General features: G+C 40.8%; 1 protein-coding gene across 1 annotated transcript in view; it reads right to left on the reverse strand.

Annotated features, from left to right (window-relative positions):
* The window catches only part of ABCA13 (ATP binding cassette subfamily A member 13), a 570,776-nt gene that overhangs the window by 407,784 nt on the left and 145,748 nt on the right, over positions 1-17,244 (reverse strand). Inside the window, 4 exon segments of the mRNA XM_049894281.1 lie at positions 3,574-3,695; positions 4,436-4,515; positions 6,664-6,827; positions 12,793-12,911. Of these exon segments, the coding sequence (XP_049750238.1) occupies positions 3,574-3,695; positions 4,436-4,515; positions 6,664-6,827; positions 12,793-12,911 (485 nt within the window).

Here is a 17,244-nt window from a genome sequence, read left to right on the forward strand (position 1 = left end):
AGTGTGATATTTAGGTGTTCTGGTGGCACAGTGATTAAACAGCTTGGCAACTAACCAAAAGGTCAACAGTTCAAATCTACCAGCCTCTCCTTGGAAACCCTATGGGGTAATTCTACTGTGTCCTATAGGGTCCCTATAAGTAGGAATTGGCTCGATGGCAATGGGTTTGGTTTTTGGTTTTTATATACTCATACACTTCAGAGAGGAGTAGTATGGCTCTCTGCTCTCCTGGTCCCGTTAGAGCTACACTCAGAGGATGACAGTGTCCGTATGAGAGACAACTGCCAGGGCATAGGAGAGCTATGAGAACCATGCTCAGGACTGAAGCCACATAGTAGGAAGATGGGGTTAGGAGGCTAGAGGAAGGCCCACTTTAATTAAATCCCAATTCCATCTTACTTTGTGATTTCCTAAAAATTACTTAATACCTATAAGTTTCAGTTTCTTTGTCTATAAAACGGAGGTGATAATAAGACAGGGGTATGGAGAAGGGGATGCAAGCTCAAAAGAGCAGGCCAGGAGATGGGCTCCATCAGCCCATGAGTCTGTGATTTTAGGTTTTCACTGGAGGTTGCTAATTTTAAAGAATGGAGCACTGTAAGAGAGAGAAACTTCCCATAGGGGTCCACAGCAGGTCCTCTGGAGCTGGGGTGGGGGGTGCGAAAAAAAGACCAAACCCATTGCCATTGACTTGACTCATAGTGACCCTATAGGACAGAGTAAACCAAACCCCTTGCCATTGAGTTGACTCATAGCTACCCTATAGGACAGAGTAGAACTACCCCGAATGGTTTCCGAGGAGTGCCTGGTGGATTCGAACTACCAACCTTTTGGTTAGAAGACGTAGCTCTTAACCACTACACCACCAGGGAGCCGGGGAAGGAGGGCAGGAAAGGAAATCACATGAGATCAAAGTAAAACATTGCCTGCCTTTGCCTCCTTTTACTCATCTCTGCTTCTGCCCTTTGTTGTGAGGTCTTCACTTCTGCAGCTCTCTCACGTGGCTCTTCACACAGCTCACTGTTTCTTATCATGCCCAACAAAAAAAAAAAAAAAAAAAAAAAATCATGCCCAACAGACCCTGTTAAATGTGCTTCTTGTTTGTTTATGCAGTGTATCTTCCCTCATAGAACGTTATCTCCCTTAGAGCAGGGACTTTGAGCCCCAATTCATACAACTACACTGGCTGTGCAGAAAGATCTTGGGTGAATAAATGTTTCTGCAATTTTGCCAGGGCCCCATTGCCTCTGAAAATGTATTCCTTGCAGGCCAACAACAGATGGAGTAAGAATATGATGTGATTACTTTTGCAAACTGCTAAAAGTAGGGTAGAAGAGCCCAAGAAGAAAGAGCTCGAAAAGTTACTGCACATAATATGGCGCTGCCATCAACTTGACCATCTAGAAAGTGTCATCTACTCATTTGACAGGACTTCGTTACCTAGGATCTGTGTACACGAGTGGGTTCACGGATACACTTAGCTATCGAAATGAACATGATTTAGTTGAATAGGAAGAAAGTGACTTTTTTAATGCCCTTCCTGATAACCTAACTTTTCAGCTATTTAGGCGACCATATGGATTCACACTGCCAATGAGGTAGAGAAAGACACACAAATCACCCTTATTTTAAAAAATCACTGTGAAACCATTTCAGCAACAATTTCACTTTATTACAGTGCAAGCTTTCTACCAGCAGAGCCCTCTCAACATAGAACATCAGTGACATCCAGTGGCTGCTTGCTGAATCTGGCAGTGACAGTAAAAATAGTTGAGTCCAAACCCCCTAAAAACCATAAGACCTTGATTTTGAAAGGGCCCCAGATATTACCTTATCTGACCCTTCTCTTAAAGCATTCCTTGTCAGCTACCTAGATTAATTCAGTCTCCATGTCATTCCCCTTTTACAAGTTCCAGTAAATGAAGACTTCAAACCAAAGCTCATGATTCTTTGTATATAAAGCAGGATGAGACTCTTTCCCAGCAGACGGGGCGAGTAAAGAAAATTTCAGTGCTGCTTTCTGCTGTCTCCACTCCCACCTCCATTCCCAACACCTCCGTTCACAGGTGGTTTTTAAAAACTCACTTCAGACAGTTTTCCTTGGAGACAGATACTGTGTGACTTGCTATAAGTTACTTGGTGATGCTGTATTTTGAATTTTGGATTCCTAGTTTCTACTCTATTCCTGTCTTAATTCAGATTAATTCCTAATTAATTAATCTGCCTGCCAAGGCTTGCATTTAACCACAATTAGCCAGTACTGCTGGATATAGAATCGATGTGAAATTAAATATCCATTGGGGCCCAGTTAATTGCCAATAAAAATGCCCATTTGAGAGCCATCTTAATGGTTACTACTTCCAGAAAGTACTCTGTACAGGAAAGTAAGACCCCAAATAGAAGTGCTGAAAAGTGTCTCGGAAAAGTACCTGCAAAGGATAAATGACTATCTGCTGGGCAAATATAAAATTCACTTATTCACTGCCTCAAGAGACAAACTGTAGCCCAATACCATCAGCATGTTTTACTCATACCCTTAATTTGTTGCAGTAGAATCAATAGGTAGACAGTAGAGTTCAAGTCCCCGTCAAATCAGCTCCAGCTAAGGGCAACCCCATGTGTGTCAGAGAAGAATTGTGCTTCATAGGGTTTTCAACAGCTGATGTTTTGAAAGTAGAAAGCCAGGCCTTTCTTCTGAGGCAACACTGGGTAGACTCAAACCTCCAACATTTCAGTTAGCAGTCAAGTACCGACCATTGCGCCAACCAGGGAGTAAAAACCAAACCAGACCCATTGTTGTCAAGTTGATTCTAATTCATAGTGACCATATAGGACAGAGTAGTTCTGTCCCATAGGGTTTCCAGGGAGCGGCTGGTGGATTTGAACTGTCGACCTTTTGGCTAGCTGCCAAGCTCTTTAACCACTGTGCCACCAGGGTACCTAAAAATCACTTTCTTCTGAGACAAAATTATCTGGCCCAACTTCACACCAGATCAGTATAGGCAGTCCAGAGAGAGAACATGGCACCAAATTCTTTAATAGTTTTTATTGTAGTTGCCTTAATCAGTGCTTCTCAACCACCTTGGAGATGACACAGCTTGGCACTACTCGCTTTTACAATAAGCCACTATCACAGTATAGTGTCAGATTATGCCCAGTTATTCTCTAAGTAAAAGAAATTCTAATTGATTTTTAGAACTAAAAAGATGTATGTTTGTTTTAGGATATTTTTGAGAATTTTGCAATACCCTCGGAACAAAGGAGCGATACTCCAGGTTGTGGTACTTCAGGGTTGAGAATCACATGAATAAAGGCCATCACCAACGTTATTCTTTCCAGCCCTGATTGAAGGCAACATTATGAAATTAAGGCCCTCAAGCTTTTGGCATCAGATAATGACAGCCTTTGGTTCTTTGCTTGACCTCTCATTTCCTTTCTGCCTTCAGTAATATCATTTGCACAGTGACCCATCCCTCCAGCCCTGGAAGGAGGGAAAGAAGAACACAATATCACAGCTTCAGGTTGGCTGGGTGCTTATTAAGTGATCACAGTGGAGAAGAAGCAGCACTGTACCTTTGAAAGGGAAATATTTGTTTCTAAAATAAAATTGATCGTTTCGTCTGAGAGCTGGATAGAAGATTGAAGTTCTTCTGTTAATTTGGTGACATTTTTCATTAAATCTTTAACTTTTACACCTGAAACATAAACAAGTGGAAAGAAATTGTATACTAATAACTGTTTAAATTATTACTGACTGTGAAAACACAATTTGATTTTAAAAACTGGCAAGGATAATTTCCTTCACTGTGTCCAGCCCATAATAGGTGCCTAATAAAGCCTTACTCTCCTAGAAGTAATTAAGTTAATTTAAACTAAAAGTGAAACAAAACTCCAGGTTATGTGGTATTTTCTGTTTACCAGTTTGTATACTCCCTAAGCCCTGTAAATATTTTAAGAAGATTAACTTTAGAAAGAGCTTTTTCTTAGTGAATAGTATGATCAAGTAGTGTATAAGAAACTCATTTCTCTACATATATCTAGTTATCTCACTTTTTTGACAAGAAAAATATCAGTTAAGGATTTTTCAGAGTTCTTCAGACTTGGCACATTGATGCTACAAGGAGCTCTATGAATTACATAAGTTACGCAAATGAAGAAACAAGAGATTCATGGCTATCAATCGACTTGTCCAAGGAGACGGGCTGGACAAAACCCAGACCACAGAAGCTCCTCTTCATTCCTCCTCTTGATTTCAGAACTCCAGAATTTGAGAACTTTCCTAATTAATTCCAAATACATCAAGCCAGCCAACTTCTAAATTGGTATTTTCCACATTTAGCATAACTTCTTTATATGTTTTATTTTAATAACATATTTGGATGAGAAACTAAATTTAACTTTTAATCAAGTAGACATGGAGAAACCACACACTTACCATCAGTTACTCTGAAATTACTAAGAAAAGTCATAATGGAATTCCCTGATGACAAAGTCTCCTCGAGGTTTTTGGCCAACCTAAAATGGCAGCAAATTAAAGTTAAATTAGACAAGATAAAACATCAGAAACGATGTTGGAGTGAATAATACTGTCTCAGTTCCCAGGAGATGAGCTGGATAACAAGATCGCATTTCCATAAAATTCCTCAGATGATCAAATACAAAATGTCTCCTGACATAGTGTGTGTGTGTGTGTGTGTGTGTGTGTGTGTGAATATCCATTAATATCACAACTCTAATATTTTCTTCTCAGAGTCCCTGCCAAGCAAGACGAATCAGGGGAATAAGGATGAATAATAAATGGTTTTTCAAAAGTGTGAAAAGAATAGATAGAATAAATCACGGAGTGTATGAAAAATTAGTATAGCAAGAAGTCAGGTGAACATCATTCTTTCTGTGAATGAATCATCTGTGGAATACAAAGTGCCTGATTTCCTTTGCTGGTGGTTTACACTTCTAGAACTCTGGGCAAAATTAATCAAATATGAAGGTAATTTGAAAAATACTTGACTGTTCTTGCAGACCGTACTTAATACTGTATTGTAATCTCAGATCATGATATTTTAGTCTAATATATTGATCCCAACAAAGCTAGCCTTATGCCCAAACCTGCTCTTACATTTTATAAATTAAAAGTGTAAAGTCATGGAAAATATTGATGCTGTTTAGGAAAGGTATATATATTAAGCAGAGAAGTAGTATGTAGCGCATACTGTTGTCTGAAAACAACACTTAAAAATACTAGACCTATTCTTGAGTCAGCCCTTTCAGTCTCTCCGTTCTTGACAATTTTGCCGGCTTCCCTCTCTCTCTATCCTCCCATCCCCCCTCCAGACAAGAGTTGCCAACACAATCTCAAGTGTCCACCTGATATAATTAGCTCACTCTTCATCAGCGTCTCTCTCCCACCCGCTGACCAGTCCCTTTCATGTCTGATGAGTTGTCTTCGGGGATGGTTCCTGCCCTGTGCCAACAGAAGGTCTGGGGAGCATGGCCACCGGGATTCCTCTAGTCTCAGTCAGACCATTAAGTTTGGTCTTTTTATGAGAATTTGGGGTCTGCATCCCACTGATCTCCTGCTCCCTCAGGGGTCCTCTGCTGTGCTCCCTGTCAGGGCAGTCATCGATTGTGGCCGGGCACCAACTAGTTCTTCTGGTCTCAGGATGATGTAGGTCTCTGGTTCATGTGGCCCTTTCTGTCTCTTGGGCTCTTAGTTGTCGTGTGGCCTTGGTGTTCTTCATTTTCATTTGCTCCAGGTGGGTTGAGACCAATTGATGCATCTTAGATGGCTGCTTGTTAGCATTTAAGACCCCAGACGCCACATTTCAAAGTGGGATGCAGAATGATTTCATAATAGAATTATTTTGCCAATTGACTTAGAAGTCCCCGCAAACCATGTTCCCCAGACCCCCGCGCTTGCTCCGCTGACCTTTGAAGCATTCATTTTATCCCGGAAACTTCTCTGCTTTTGGTCCAGTCCAATTGAGCTGACCTTCCATGTATTGAGTGTTGTCTTTCTCTTCACCTAAAGCAGCTCTTATCTACTGATTAATCAATAAAAAACCCTCTCCCACCCTCCCTCCCTCCCCCCCTTGTAACCACAAAAGTATGTGTTCTTCTCAGGTTTACTATTTCTCAAGATCTTATAATAGTGGTCTTATACAATATTTGTCCTTTTGCCTCTGACTAATTTTGCTCAGCATAATGCCTTCCAGGTTCCTCCATGTTATGAAATGTTTCAGAGATTCATCACTGTTCTTTATCGATGCGTAGTATTCCATTGTGTGAATATACCACAATTTATTTACCCATTCATCCGTTGATGGACACCTGACTCAAGAGGGAGAGAGCAAGTGGGAGTAGGGAGTGAGATGTATGTAAACTTATATGTGACAGACTGATTGGATTTGTAAACGTTCACTTGAAGCTTAATAAAAGTTATTAAAATATATATATATATATACCTAAGATTTTGTAAAATGCAAATGCTCTGTGTTCGTTCTTTCTGAGAGTCATCGAATGAACCCTGAAACTTACTGTATGAATATCATAATAGCAAATAAATCTTATGACTTCATACACAAAAAAAAAAAAAAAATACTAGACCTATTCTTTATAAATGAAAATACTGAAAAAGGACATGAACCCCAAATCAGACATTATTACATGTGTGTGTGCCACTGGACTGTTTCTAGTGCTGGCTGACATTGGCAGTCCACCTCAGCAGCATTCTCCAAGTTGCTCTTGAAGCTTTCCAAGGATCTAGAAAGATTCCTGTTAAGACTTTCACAATTTAGCTGCATGGGTGACGACCATATCTGTTTAATTTCCTGTAAAACATAGAAATGATATAGATTAGACACATGCATATTTATTTATATATGCTCAAATATGGTTTCCAGTTCAAGACATGCTCTCACTAAGAATTATATGCACTGTAAGTTTTTTGTTTATTTTCTTTGGTCTCCAGAAACCCAAAACTGGAGACTGAGAACATCCAGTCATTTTCAATTTTTTCTGTATGTTACAGAGTAGTAGAAACAGAACAGAGATGTCATACATGACTGCCTGACACAGGGTATGACACACAGCAGTCCAATGCATGGCAGAAAACACACACCACTCAGCTGTAAGACCTGGGCCCCTCTCCTCAGGAGCTCAGTTCCTTGTATGACAACTGAGGCTTTCAAAATTGATAGCCACAAAACCTATGATTGAAAAGAAATCCTGTGTGACTGCCCGTATGTCAGGTGAATGAAACCTGCAGTGCCTTGAAGGTCTATAGCAAACCTGGAAGGCTCCTGTCCCTCCCTCTGCAAGCAGAGGGTTTCCCAGGACTCTGCAGAACACAGGTAGAAACCACTGGTCTAGATCTTAGGCTCTAGGGCATCTCTAAGCCCACTCTAAGTTCCATGAACATCTCAACAATATCTTCAAAGCATTCAACTAGCTTTATCTAAAAAAAATTAATTAATCATTTTGCAAAATAACACCTATAAATTGATAAACTGCAAAACATTTATTTTATGTGAAATTAAGTGACAAATATAGACAACAAAATATAAAGCAACCTGGAAACACCTACACATGTGTGTATGTCTGTGTACAGACATACATACAAATCCATATATATTCCCTGGACACAGGAATTTTGCCATATATAATTTATTTACTTCATCAGAATTTATTTGTATCATTGTATTTTTATTTTGTATTTTATTTGTATCACCAGATTCTTACTGATATTGGAGGCACAGACCTTGGTTATGCAGTTTATGGGAAGGTATTTAATCCCAGTGGACACATACATAGTATTTCCATTTAAATAAAACTTCTAACATATTCTTCTCAAAACCACAATTGGTTTCATTAAAAAATAATAATCATGAATCATTCAGGTTACCAGAGAGGGCTAACAAATGCATGTTCCAAGAGAAGCTAAAGACAAAGAATGCTGGAAGGTCAACAGAGCAGGACCCTAAGCTTTAGAGTCTCTGCCGCCATAGTTCAGCGGAAGCTGTGAAAGAAGAACTGGCTGAAGAGCAAAGGAGTGATATGATCTCACAGTTGTTTTAGAAGGATCACTCTGGCTACTAAACTCACAATAGAGCTGAGGAGAGGAGAAGCAGAGAGATCAATTAAGATTGTAACAATCCAGGTGAGATGTGATGGGGGCTTAGACGCCTGGAAGGTACTGGTGGAGGGTCAATGGTGGGTCAACAGAAGTTGTGAATGAGGAGATGGCTGAAAAGCAGAGGCGTTACTCAAGAATAGATGTGTGTTGAAGAGTTTCCTGAGCATCCAGCCTCATACCACCCTCAGCACCACTACAGAGCCTTCGAATTCACACCATATGGGTAACAGACCCAACAAGTGCATTGCTTACATAGGATGGGACGTCTTGTCCATAATTATGGTTTACTTTCTAACTCCACTTTATTTCCAATAATTTAGGGTGAAGCTTGAGCAGAAATCCTACAGGACTATTCTTTCATTCATTCAAAAAATGTTTACTGAGCACCAGCAAAGGCCAGGCACATGGCATAGAGTTGTAAACAAAGGGCACCAAAACCTAGAGGAGTAGTATTATCCGATGGATGCTTTAGAAGGATCACTCTGGCTACTGACCTGACAATAGAGGTGACGGGAGGAGAAGCAGAGAGACCAGTTAAGATTGTAAAAATCCACGTGAAATGTGATAGGGGCTTAGACCCCAGGGAGGTACTGGTGGAGGTGGTAGAAGGTGGCCAGATTCTGGATTCATTCTTGAAGGTAGAACTGACAGAATGTGCTAACAGAGAAACCAAAAAGGGCCAATGATGACGTCCAAGTGTTTGACTCAAACAACTAAGGAAAAGAAAACACCTGGAGGGAAACATTGGGTGGAAAAATCAGGACTTCTTTGTTAGATATGTTGGGTTTGAGAGTTCTATTCGACATCTAAGTGGAAATGTCAAGAAGGTGACCCAATATACAAGCCTGAAGTACAGGGGAGGTCTGGCTTGGAGAAGTAAAGGTGAAAGTTGTCAGGATATAAATGAGTAAAGATAAAGATGTGGCTAAAGACAGAGAATAAGAATGGCCTAAAGACCGAGACTAGGACAGTATGACATGGCGAGGGACCAGAAAGGAAATGGAGAAAGTGAAGCCAAAAACATAAGAGGAGCTCAGGGCAGAGTGAGGTCTCAGAAGCCAAGTGAAAAAGTGATTTAAGAAGGGAGCACTTGCCTGTGTTGGATACCATAGATAGATCGAGTGAGAATTGATCACTGGACTCAGCAACATGAAGGTCACCAGGGACTTTGGCAAGAGCAGCAGTAGTGCAGTGGTGTCTCCTGCCTGGAGGGGCCCAAGAATGGCAGGCATAGGCCAGTCTCTTCATTTTCTATTTTGCGGAGGACTCAGGGTCACAGACTTCCTTTCCTCTCTTAATATCCCATTGCTTACTCAGTCCTGGGACGTCTGTAACTCCTGGGAGACACAGCCTCCCCCAGCCTCCCCATCTACTTCCCTAAAGATAAGCACACAGACCTCATCCATTGTAAGAAATGACTACAGGAATGCAGACAGGAAACAGAATAGTAATAAACACAGGCAAGGCAGATGGATAGATCCAGTCCCAAGGCTCAGTTCCATGAGTACATTTCTAATAGCATACAAAGAAGCCCCATAGGATTTTTGCACTCTGCTCTTATTCCTAACTGTAGAGCTCTCTAACCCTTCTCCAGTTCTCTACCCCAAACATTTCACAGGCACTATATTCTCCTTCCTCCAGAAAGGCCCATCTTCATAGCACATGGGCACACAGATATCATCAGGTCAGAACAATAGGTATAAATTAGTGTCCTCTTAGGAAGTAACTCATTTCTGAGAACATCTAGGTTTAATAAAATCTATTACATGGGTCCCTTCCAGTAGAGAATTTTCTCAAAGAAAAGTACTTCTAGTTCAAAATTTGTAACCATATGCAATTTAAATTTAATTCAAGGCATTTATAATAGTCTGTCACCTATAAGGTATTCGAGTTGCCATTGAGCTGATTCCAACTCATATGACCCCACGTGTGCAGTGAAGAGCAATACTTCACAGGATTTTCACGGCCATGAGCTTTTGGAAGCAAATCACAAGGCCTTTCTTCCCAGGCACCTCTGGGTGGATTTGAACTGCCAATCTTTCAGTTAGTAGTCAAGCGCTTAACCATTTGTACCACATAGGGACTTCACAGGATCCCAAAGTATAGAAGATCAATATGTCTGAACTTCATTCTTGAATTTAACAAAATATTTTTGATGTATAGGGAGCTATAGAGAAGGAAACTTCACCTTCCTCTGTAATAGCAGAAATCACTGGAAGAAAAGATCCAACTTCTTTCATCACGGCATACTGCACTCCACGTATAGAATAGTGTCTATTATGGAGGTTCAGAGACTGACATTCATTAGCCTCTGCTTTAGGATGGGGTAAGACCATCATGTGGAAAAGGCAGCACAAGTTGGCCTCTCATCCCCTAGTGAGGAGAAGAGGTCTGTAATCATCCAGGCATTAGTCAGGCATGTCCACAGGTAAGTCCAAGGGTCTAGATTTGGGGAAGTATCAGGAAGACTCAGTTTAACCTGGAGTTCCAGCCACATTTTCTGATTCCTCTTATCCCAGGAGTGTTGATACCTGTTGGGCACTTGTCATTTTTGAAGTTTAATTTCTGATCCCCATTTAGCTCCTTATTCTTCCTTTCTACTGTTTAGAACAATAAGTGAAAAAGAGTAATGATCTAACATCCCTGAACTTGCATCATATTGATTCAATACTTGAGACTTTCATTTCCAAAGAGAATTTCATGTTGCTATTGAGAAAACTATGTTACAATATTTATTTAGGTATTGAAAAAACTAAAACTGGCATGGTGCCCTTTGCTTACCTCTGTTGAGCACAGGACATTTCATATTCCACAGCCTGGAAAAGGTTTCTATTTCTAAAAGCCAGGCACATTTATAGGCCTTGAAACATAGGAAAAAAAAGACACAACCTAAAAGCTTTGCATTCTGAGATGAGCAATATTTTATTTCTGTCATCATTGATGAGAAGTTCTGTTCTTTGTCTAAAATGACCTAACCAACCAGCCCAAGAGACTGGAAGGTAGGACAGAACAGGACAACTGGTAATAGGGAACCCAGGGTTGAGAAGGGAGAGTGTTGACATGCCGTGGGGTTGTTAATCAATGTCATACAACAATGTGTGTACTGACTGCTTAATGAGAAACTAGTTTGTTCTGTAAACCTTCATCTAAAGTTCAATAAAAAATAAAATAATAAACAGAATAAAATGACCTAACCATTATCTAGACTACTGACAATCATATATAAATTTGAACTCTAAACACAGTCTTGCCTCCTTACTCTGTGAGCCAATTATTATGAAATCTGGAGTCCCTTGCATGTTTTATTATCACAAATTTCACTGAGCACTCAAAAACTGAGTTTTTTTTTCTTTGTAAATATTTGTTCACATTTAGTATCTGACAAAGATCCGCACAACCTGGAAATAAGAATTTGGTGATCTAAATAAATCGGTGTAACCATGACGAAGTACTGGGGATGCAGGAGCAATGATCTCCACAGACTCAGCCAGAGCGTCCTGCTCCTGTACACCACTCCTCCCGTGGTCCGAGAAAACGGTTAAGAACTAGCAGCTGTTCATCTCACCTCACAGCCCCATAGAAGTGAGGCCTCTTACGCCCTCACCATAGTGTGGGAGCTCAGCGTGACTATCTCTGGTCCCTCTCTGTGCCATCTTTCAGTCTACTCACTGTGATAAATCAACATACCCTGCACGTATGAATAGGTGGAGTTACTATGCCTCAAAAGCAATAAATATTCACAACTGGATCTAGAAGAAAAGCAGATCTCTACCCTGTGGGCCCAGCGGTTAAGAGAGTAGGGGCCCAGGTGAAAGCCACATTCCCCAATCCAGCTGCATGGGAGCTTTTGGGGCACTTGTCCAAATTAACAAAAAGAAAACTGCTGTGCTGGCTCCCATGGCGCTATCAGTTCTTGGTATTTACCAGGGTATTCAACTAGTCAGAATCAGTGTTGGTCTGCTAAACATTTGACAACTGGCTCCCTGAGAGAAATGAACTGATTTATAGCATTTGTCAATGTTCACAGTGTGAATGCTACCACAGTGATTTCAAGCTACCAACTTGACGTCACTGAACATAAAACTATATATACTGTATACACTGTTATTTTGTATTTCATTTCTACCATGCAGATACAGGAGTATGGCACAATGGTTAAGTGCTCGGCTGCTAACCAAAAGGCCAGAAACCCTATTGGACAGCTCTACTCTGTCCTATAGGGTCACTAGGAATCGGAATCAACTCGACGGAAACGGGTTTGGTTTTTGGTTTAAATATTCTCAAGAACATACATACTAGTAAAACATGATAAAATTAGTAGGAAGTAAAAAGTTGAGTATTTATTATCTTTAATAGAATTTACTTGATCATGTTTATATAATTTGATGCTAAATAATTAACAACCAGCTTGGAAAATTCCTAAAAATTTAAAACAATCAGCTCTTTCAAGTGAATGCTAGTTATCATCAGCCACCACTGGGAAAACCCAAGAGGGAGGAAGGTGAGCAATCTCTCTGCAGGCCTAACTTCCAGTATAACCCTGTATAACACAGTTGCTTTGGTTATAAGGACAAAGCCAACAAGCTTAGAATAGCTTGACTATAATGCATGGGCCAATAGAAATGATGATGAAGTTCTCTGAAACAGAAAAGACAACAAACCTGGTAATGGTCATGCAGCAAAGCGAGTCCTTGCATAACAGGTAAAATGAGAGGCCTTATCCCACCTTGCTTGCAACTCAGAGTAGCACACAGAACATCCTTAATCAAGGAAGGGTTTTCTGCCAGAGGAAACACAGAGAGCAGAAATTAGTAAACAACTCACTCCCAAAGTAGCCACTCTCAAAATTATTTTTTCAAAGATTCAAAATAATATAAATTCACAAAGCCTTCTTAAATCATCAAAATAAATATTCAGATGGTGAGGGAAATCCTGTGCTTTTGAGTTCTAAACGTAGTACATTAAATATTTTGTGGTTTTTCTGGGCCTAAAAGAATGTCTAGAAATTAATTTCCTTCCTCTATTTCCCCAGATTGGCCCCTTTTCCCGTACCTCCTTCAGGTAGGGTAGCAATTTTACCCAGTTTACCTAGGACAGTCCTGTTTTGCACCTATTGCCCTGGTGTAATTATGAACAGTGCCTCCTTTCATTCTCAAAGGAGTCCCAGTTTGCGTGATGACAGTCATTATATTGACGGTCTGTTTTAGGGCTTTACAATCTATCTGACTTTTCAAGACAAATCCTAAAGGTCATTTAGGACTCTCCCTCTACTTTACTCCTCACAGTCAGCCAATCTTCCCAGCTGCTCAATTTTACCCCCAATAGCTCTGGATTCTGTGCTGTCCTCTCTATTGGTGTTCTACCTTGGTTCAGCACCCCACCAGTTCACGCCCAGGAGGCTACCAGGCTCCTAGCTGTTCCTGTGCCCCATCTCATATGCCAATTCCCCTTCAACTCTACCAGAGGGTCTTCCTAAAAGGAGAGCTCATCATTGGTTCTCACCCCATTAGCTCTAGGACTTTGACCAAAGGTCGCATGTTGCCTTCACCCCGCCTCTGTGCTCATTCCCCATGTTCCTTCCCTTCTTCCCAGTGCCATCTGGCACCTCCTTCATTGCACTGCTGCTTCCTTTGCCTGAATCTATTTTTCAGTTGCCACCCCAGGTCACTGTCTGTCTCCCCCAGGGTTTACCACTAACCCTCCTGCTCCCCAGCTGTACATAGCTTTGCTGTAGAACTCATCTTACTTCTTGTATCTATTTAAATTCAGTGTCTCCTACTGGTCCACAAATACTGTAAGCAAAAAATGTGGTGGGATTTTTTTCACGTTTTTGTTCCTAACATTTCTAGCCTATACCACATGACTTTGTACATAGTAGATGCTTGAAAAACATTTTCATGTCGTTCATTATAGAAGATCTAATATATTTTTATGAGTAACTAAACCTCTTATTTTTCTTCAATTAAAGAAAAATTTTAGTCCTGACTCTTACATTATTGCATTGTGTCTCAAAAAACAAACAAACAAACAAACCCACTGCTGTCAAGTCGATTCCAACTCATAGCAACCCTATAGGACAGACTAGAACTGCCCCATAGTTTCCAAGGAACACCTGGTGGATTCAAACTGCCAATCTTTTGGTTAGCAGACGTAGCTCTTAACCACTACGCCCAGTTTTGGGCCCATGTATAGTGTAGCACCAATATGATGTACCCAAAGCCATCCTTTTCAGAAACATGCCACTTGGATGCCTCTTTTGGTTTTATTTTCTTCTTGTTATGTTACTGATTTGGGAAACAGGTCTCCTTATTTTAGAAAATGTAAAATGTGCCTCTTAGGTAATCTGTTATTAAAATGTGAAACAAAAGAAATAAAGCTCTGTTAAGCATCACAGCATTTATCATAAACAGACTCCTTTTTTAGAGGAAGGCATAAAAAAATGTGTTTAGGAATTATGTCACTCAAGACTAGAAGGGCATAGAATGCACCATATAAAAGCTACCTTGATGTGTGAACTTGGACAAGTCATCAACTCTTTTGATTTTTGTTTCCTCAACTATAAATTGAGGATGTTGACCAGATGGACACTGTCATGAATTGAATTGCACCCCCACAAAAATGCATGTCAACTTGGCTAGTCCATGATTTCAAATATTGTGTGACTGTCCACCATTTTGTCGTCTGATGTGATTTTCTTTTGTGTTGTAAATCCTACCTCTATGATGTTAATGAGGTGGGATTATCGGCAGTTATGTTGAGTCAAGACTCGATTTACAAAATTAGGTTGTGTCTTAAGTCAATCTCTTTTGAGATATAAAAAAGAGAAATGAGCAGAGAGACATGGGAACCTCACACCACCAAGAAACAAGAGCCAGGAGAATAGTGCATCCTTTGGACCCAGAGGTTCCTGTGCTGAGAAGCTCCTTGACTGGGGAAGATTGATGACAATGACCTTCCCCCAGAGCAGACAGAGAAAGAGCCTTCTTCTGAAGCTGGAGCCCTGATTTCAGACCTCTAACCTTCTAGACTATGAGAGATTAAATTTCTCTTTGTTAAAGGCATCCACTTGTGGTATTTCCATTACAGCAGCACTAGATGACTAAGACAGAGACTATGGCCTACTGGGCCATTTCTACAGTGTTATATTGGGATGACAAGGTTAAGGGAAGAAGTGCTAGGTTGTCAGGCCATCTGGTCTCCATCAGCCCCTGGATTCGACATTTTTGTACAACCAGCCCTCAGAGGTGCCACTCCTTAACCACAGAAAAATGCAAGCCTCTGGCAGAGTCCCATCTCAAGCTTTTGTTCCTTGACTTATGTGCCCCACTCCCCTTCTCCACCTTCCACTGTTTCTTCAAACCCCTGGCTCTGTGGCTTGTCTATTTCCATCTGCTACTGTCCCTCGTCTTTGTTTTGAGGACACATTTATGCACCCATCTCAGGATTTCCAAGCCTACCACTTTCTCTGGGCCCTCTTCGCCTCTCTGTGGCACCTACAGCCAGGGGGAGCCCTGCTCCCTTCATTCCTACTGATGCCCACAGGCCTTCTCAACAGGAGAGGAGGCCTGACTTCTTTACTCTGAAAACCTGGACGACTCATTCCCCATCTCTGGGCCTTAATTGCCAACTTATGAAGTTAGGAGTTTAAAATGGGGTGACTACTGAAGTTTCTTCTGGCTATATGCGGCTACCATGCTATATGCCTTGTTCAAGCGTGCAGTCGTTTTCAACCTATTTAAAATATTAGATCAAGAGGAGGGAAATGGCAGCTTTCCTAGTGACATTGAACTTAACTGTGACATGCAATAATGACTTTGTTCTCAGTAGTAACGGTAACCTAACTGACAGCTCTCCCTTCACATGACAGAAGAGGACCATTTGCCTAGGTTGTTCCAGTCCCCTCCCATCTTTATTGTTCACTGCTTATGTACCTTTTCCAGACCACATAATGGCCTGTCGCTGGCCTCCAATTCTATAGACTGGAGTGGCATTTTAATAAGGAAAGTGGAGTGACAATTTAAATGTTAGTCATGGTTGAGTAGGGCATGCTTAAGTTTTCTAGAAATGCAATATAAAAATTAATTTTCTATTACAAATGTAATTTTAAATATGCTACATTAATTTAGCAGCTGCAGCACAGAGCTGAAAAATAAATACAAATCCAGGTATTAATGAATGTTTAATTTATTTAAAAGCCCTGATATTACCTAGGAAACCCTGGTGGCATAGTGCTTAAGTGCTACGGCCGCTAACCAAAGGGTCAGCAATTTGAATCTGCCAGGTGCTCCTTGGAAACTCTGTGGGACAGTTCTACTCTGCCCTATAGGGTCACTATGAGCCAGAATCAACTCAACGTCACTGGGTTTTTGGGGGGGGTTTTTTAATATATACCTATGAAATGTCAAAATAATTATGTCTGCAGATATGGCTGGATTCAATAGGTCAGATAAGCACTCAGGATCCAGAAAGAAGTTGTATTTGAATTTTTATCGGGGAATGCTTCCACATGCTGATACCATTTAGTGTGTCTACATATATAATGCTTTTCATCTTACAGCATCTCTTACAGGAAGTAGAGATTAAATAAAAAAACATTACAAGCTTTCATTTCTGTGGAGACAGAGATTGCATGGGAGACTGATCTTGCTCTCAGTGGGGTTACAGACTATTGAGGGAAAAGGGTACTAAAAACAAAAATGCAATCGATAAGTGCAAAGGCTATAAAGAAAGTGTCCTGGGAATTCAGGAAACCTAATGCATCCACTTAGCACACACTCTTGGAGTGCATCTTCTGTGTCAGACACTGGGCATGCACAGGAGATAAGACATGGCTGCTGCTTTTTTTTTTTTTTTTTTTTTTTGCTGCTTTCAAGAAACTTTGACTCTAGCAGAAGAGGGAGAAGTAAGAAATGAGAGCATCAGGTATTGCATTTGATAGAAATCAAGGTCACTTCCAGCAAAGGAGACAGAGGCAGCCCTCCTGGGAAAAATGCCTTCTACTTGGGACAAAGAGTATAGAGGTGGAGTCCAGGTCAAGGCAATGGGGGAAAGCACACTCCATGAGCAAAGACATACAGAGTCCAGAAAGCCTCAATTGGACTGCTGCCGTATCC

Source organism: Elephas maximus, chromosome 8 (assembly GCF_024166365.1).
Source record: "Elephas maximus indicus isolate mEleMax1 chromosome 8, mEleMax1 primary haplotype, whole genome shotgun sequence".
Lineage (NCBI taxonomy): Eukaryota > Metazoa > Chordata > Mammalia > Proboscidea > Elephantidae > Elephas > Elephas maximus.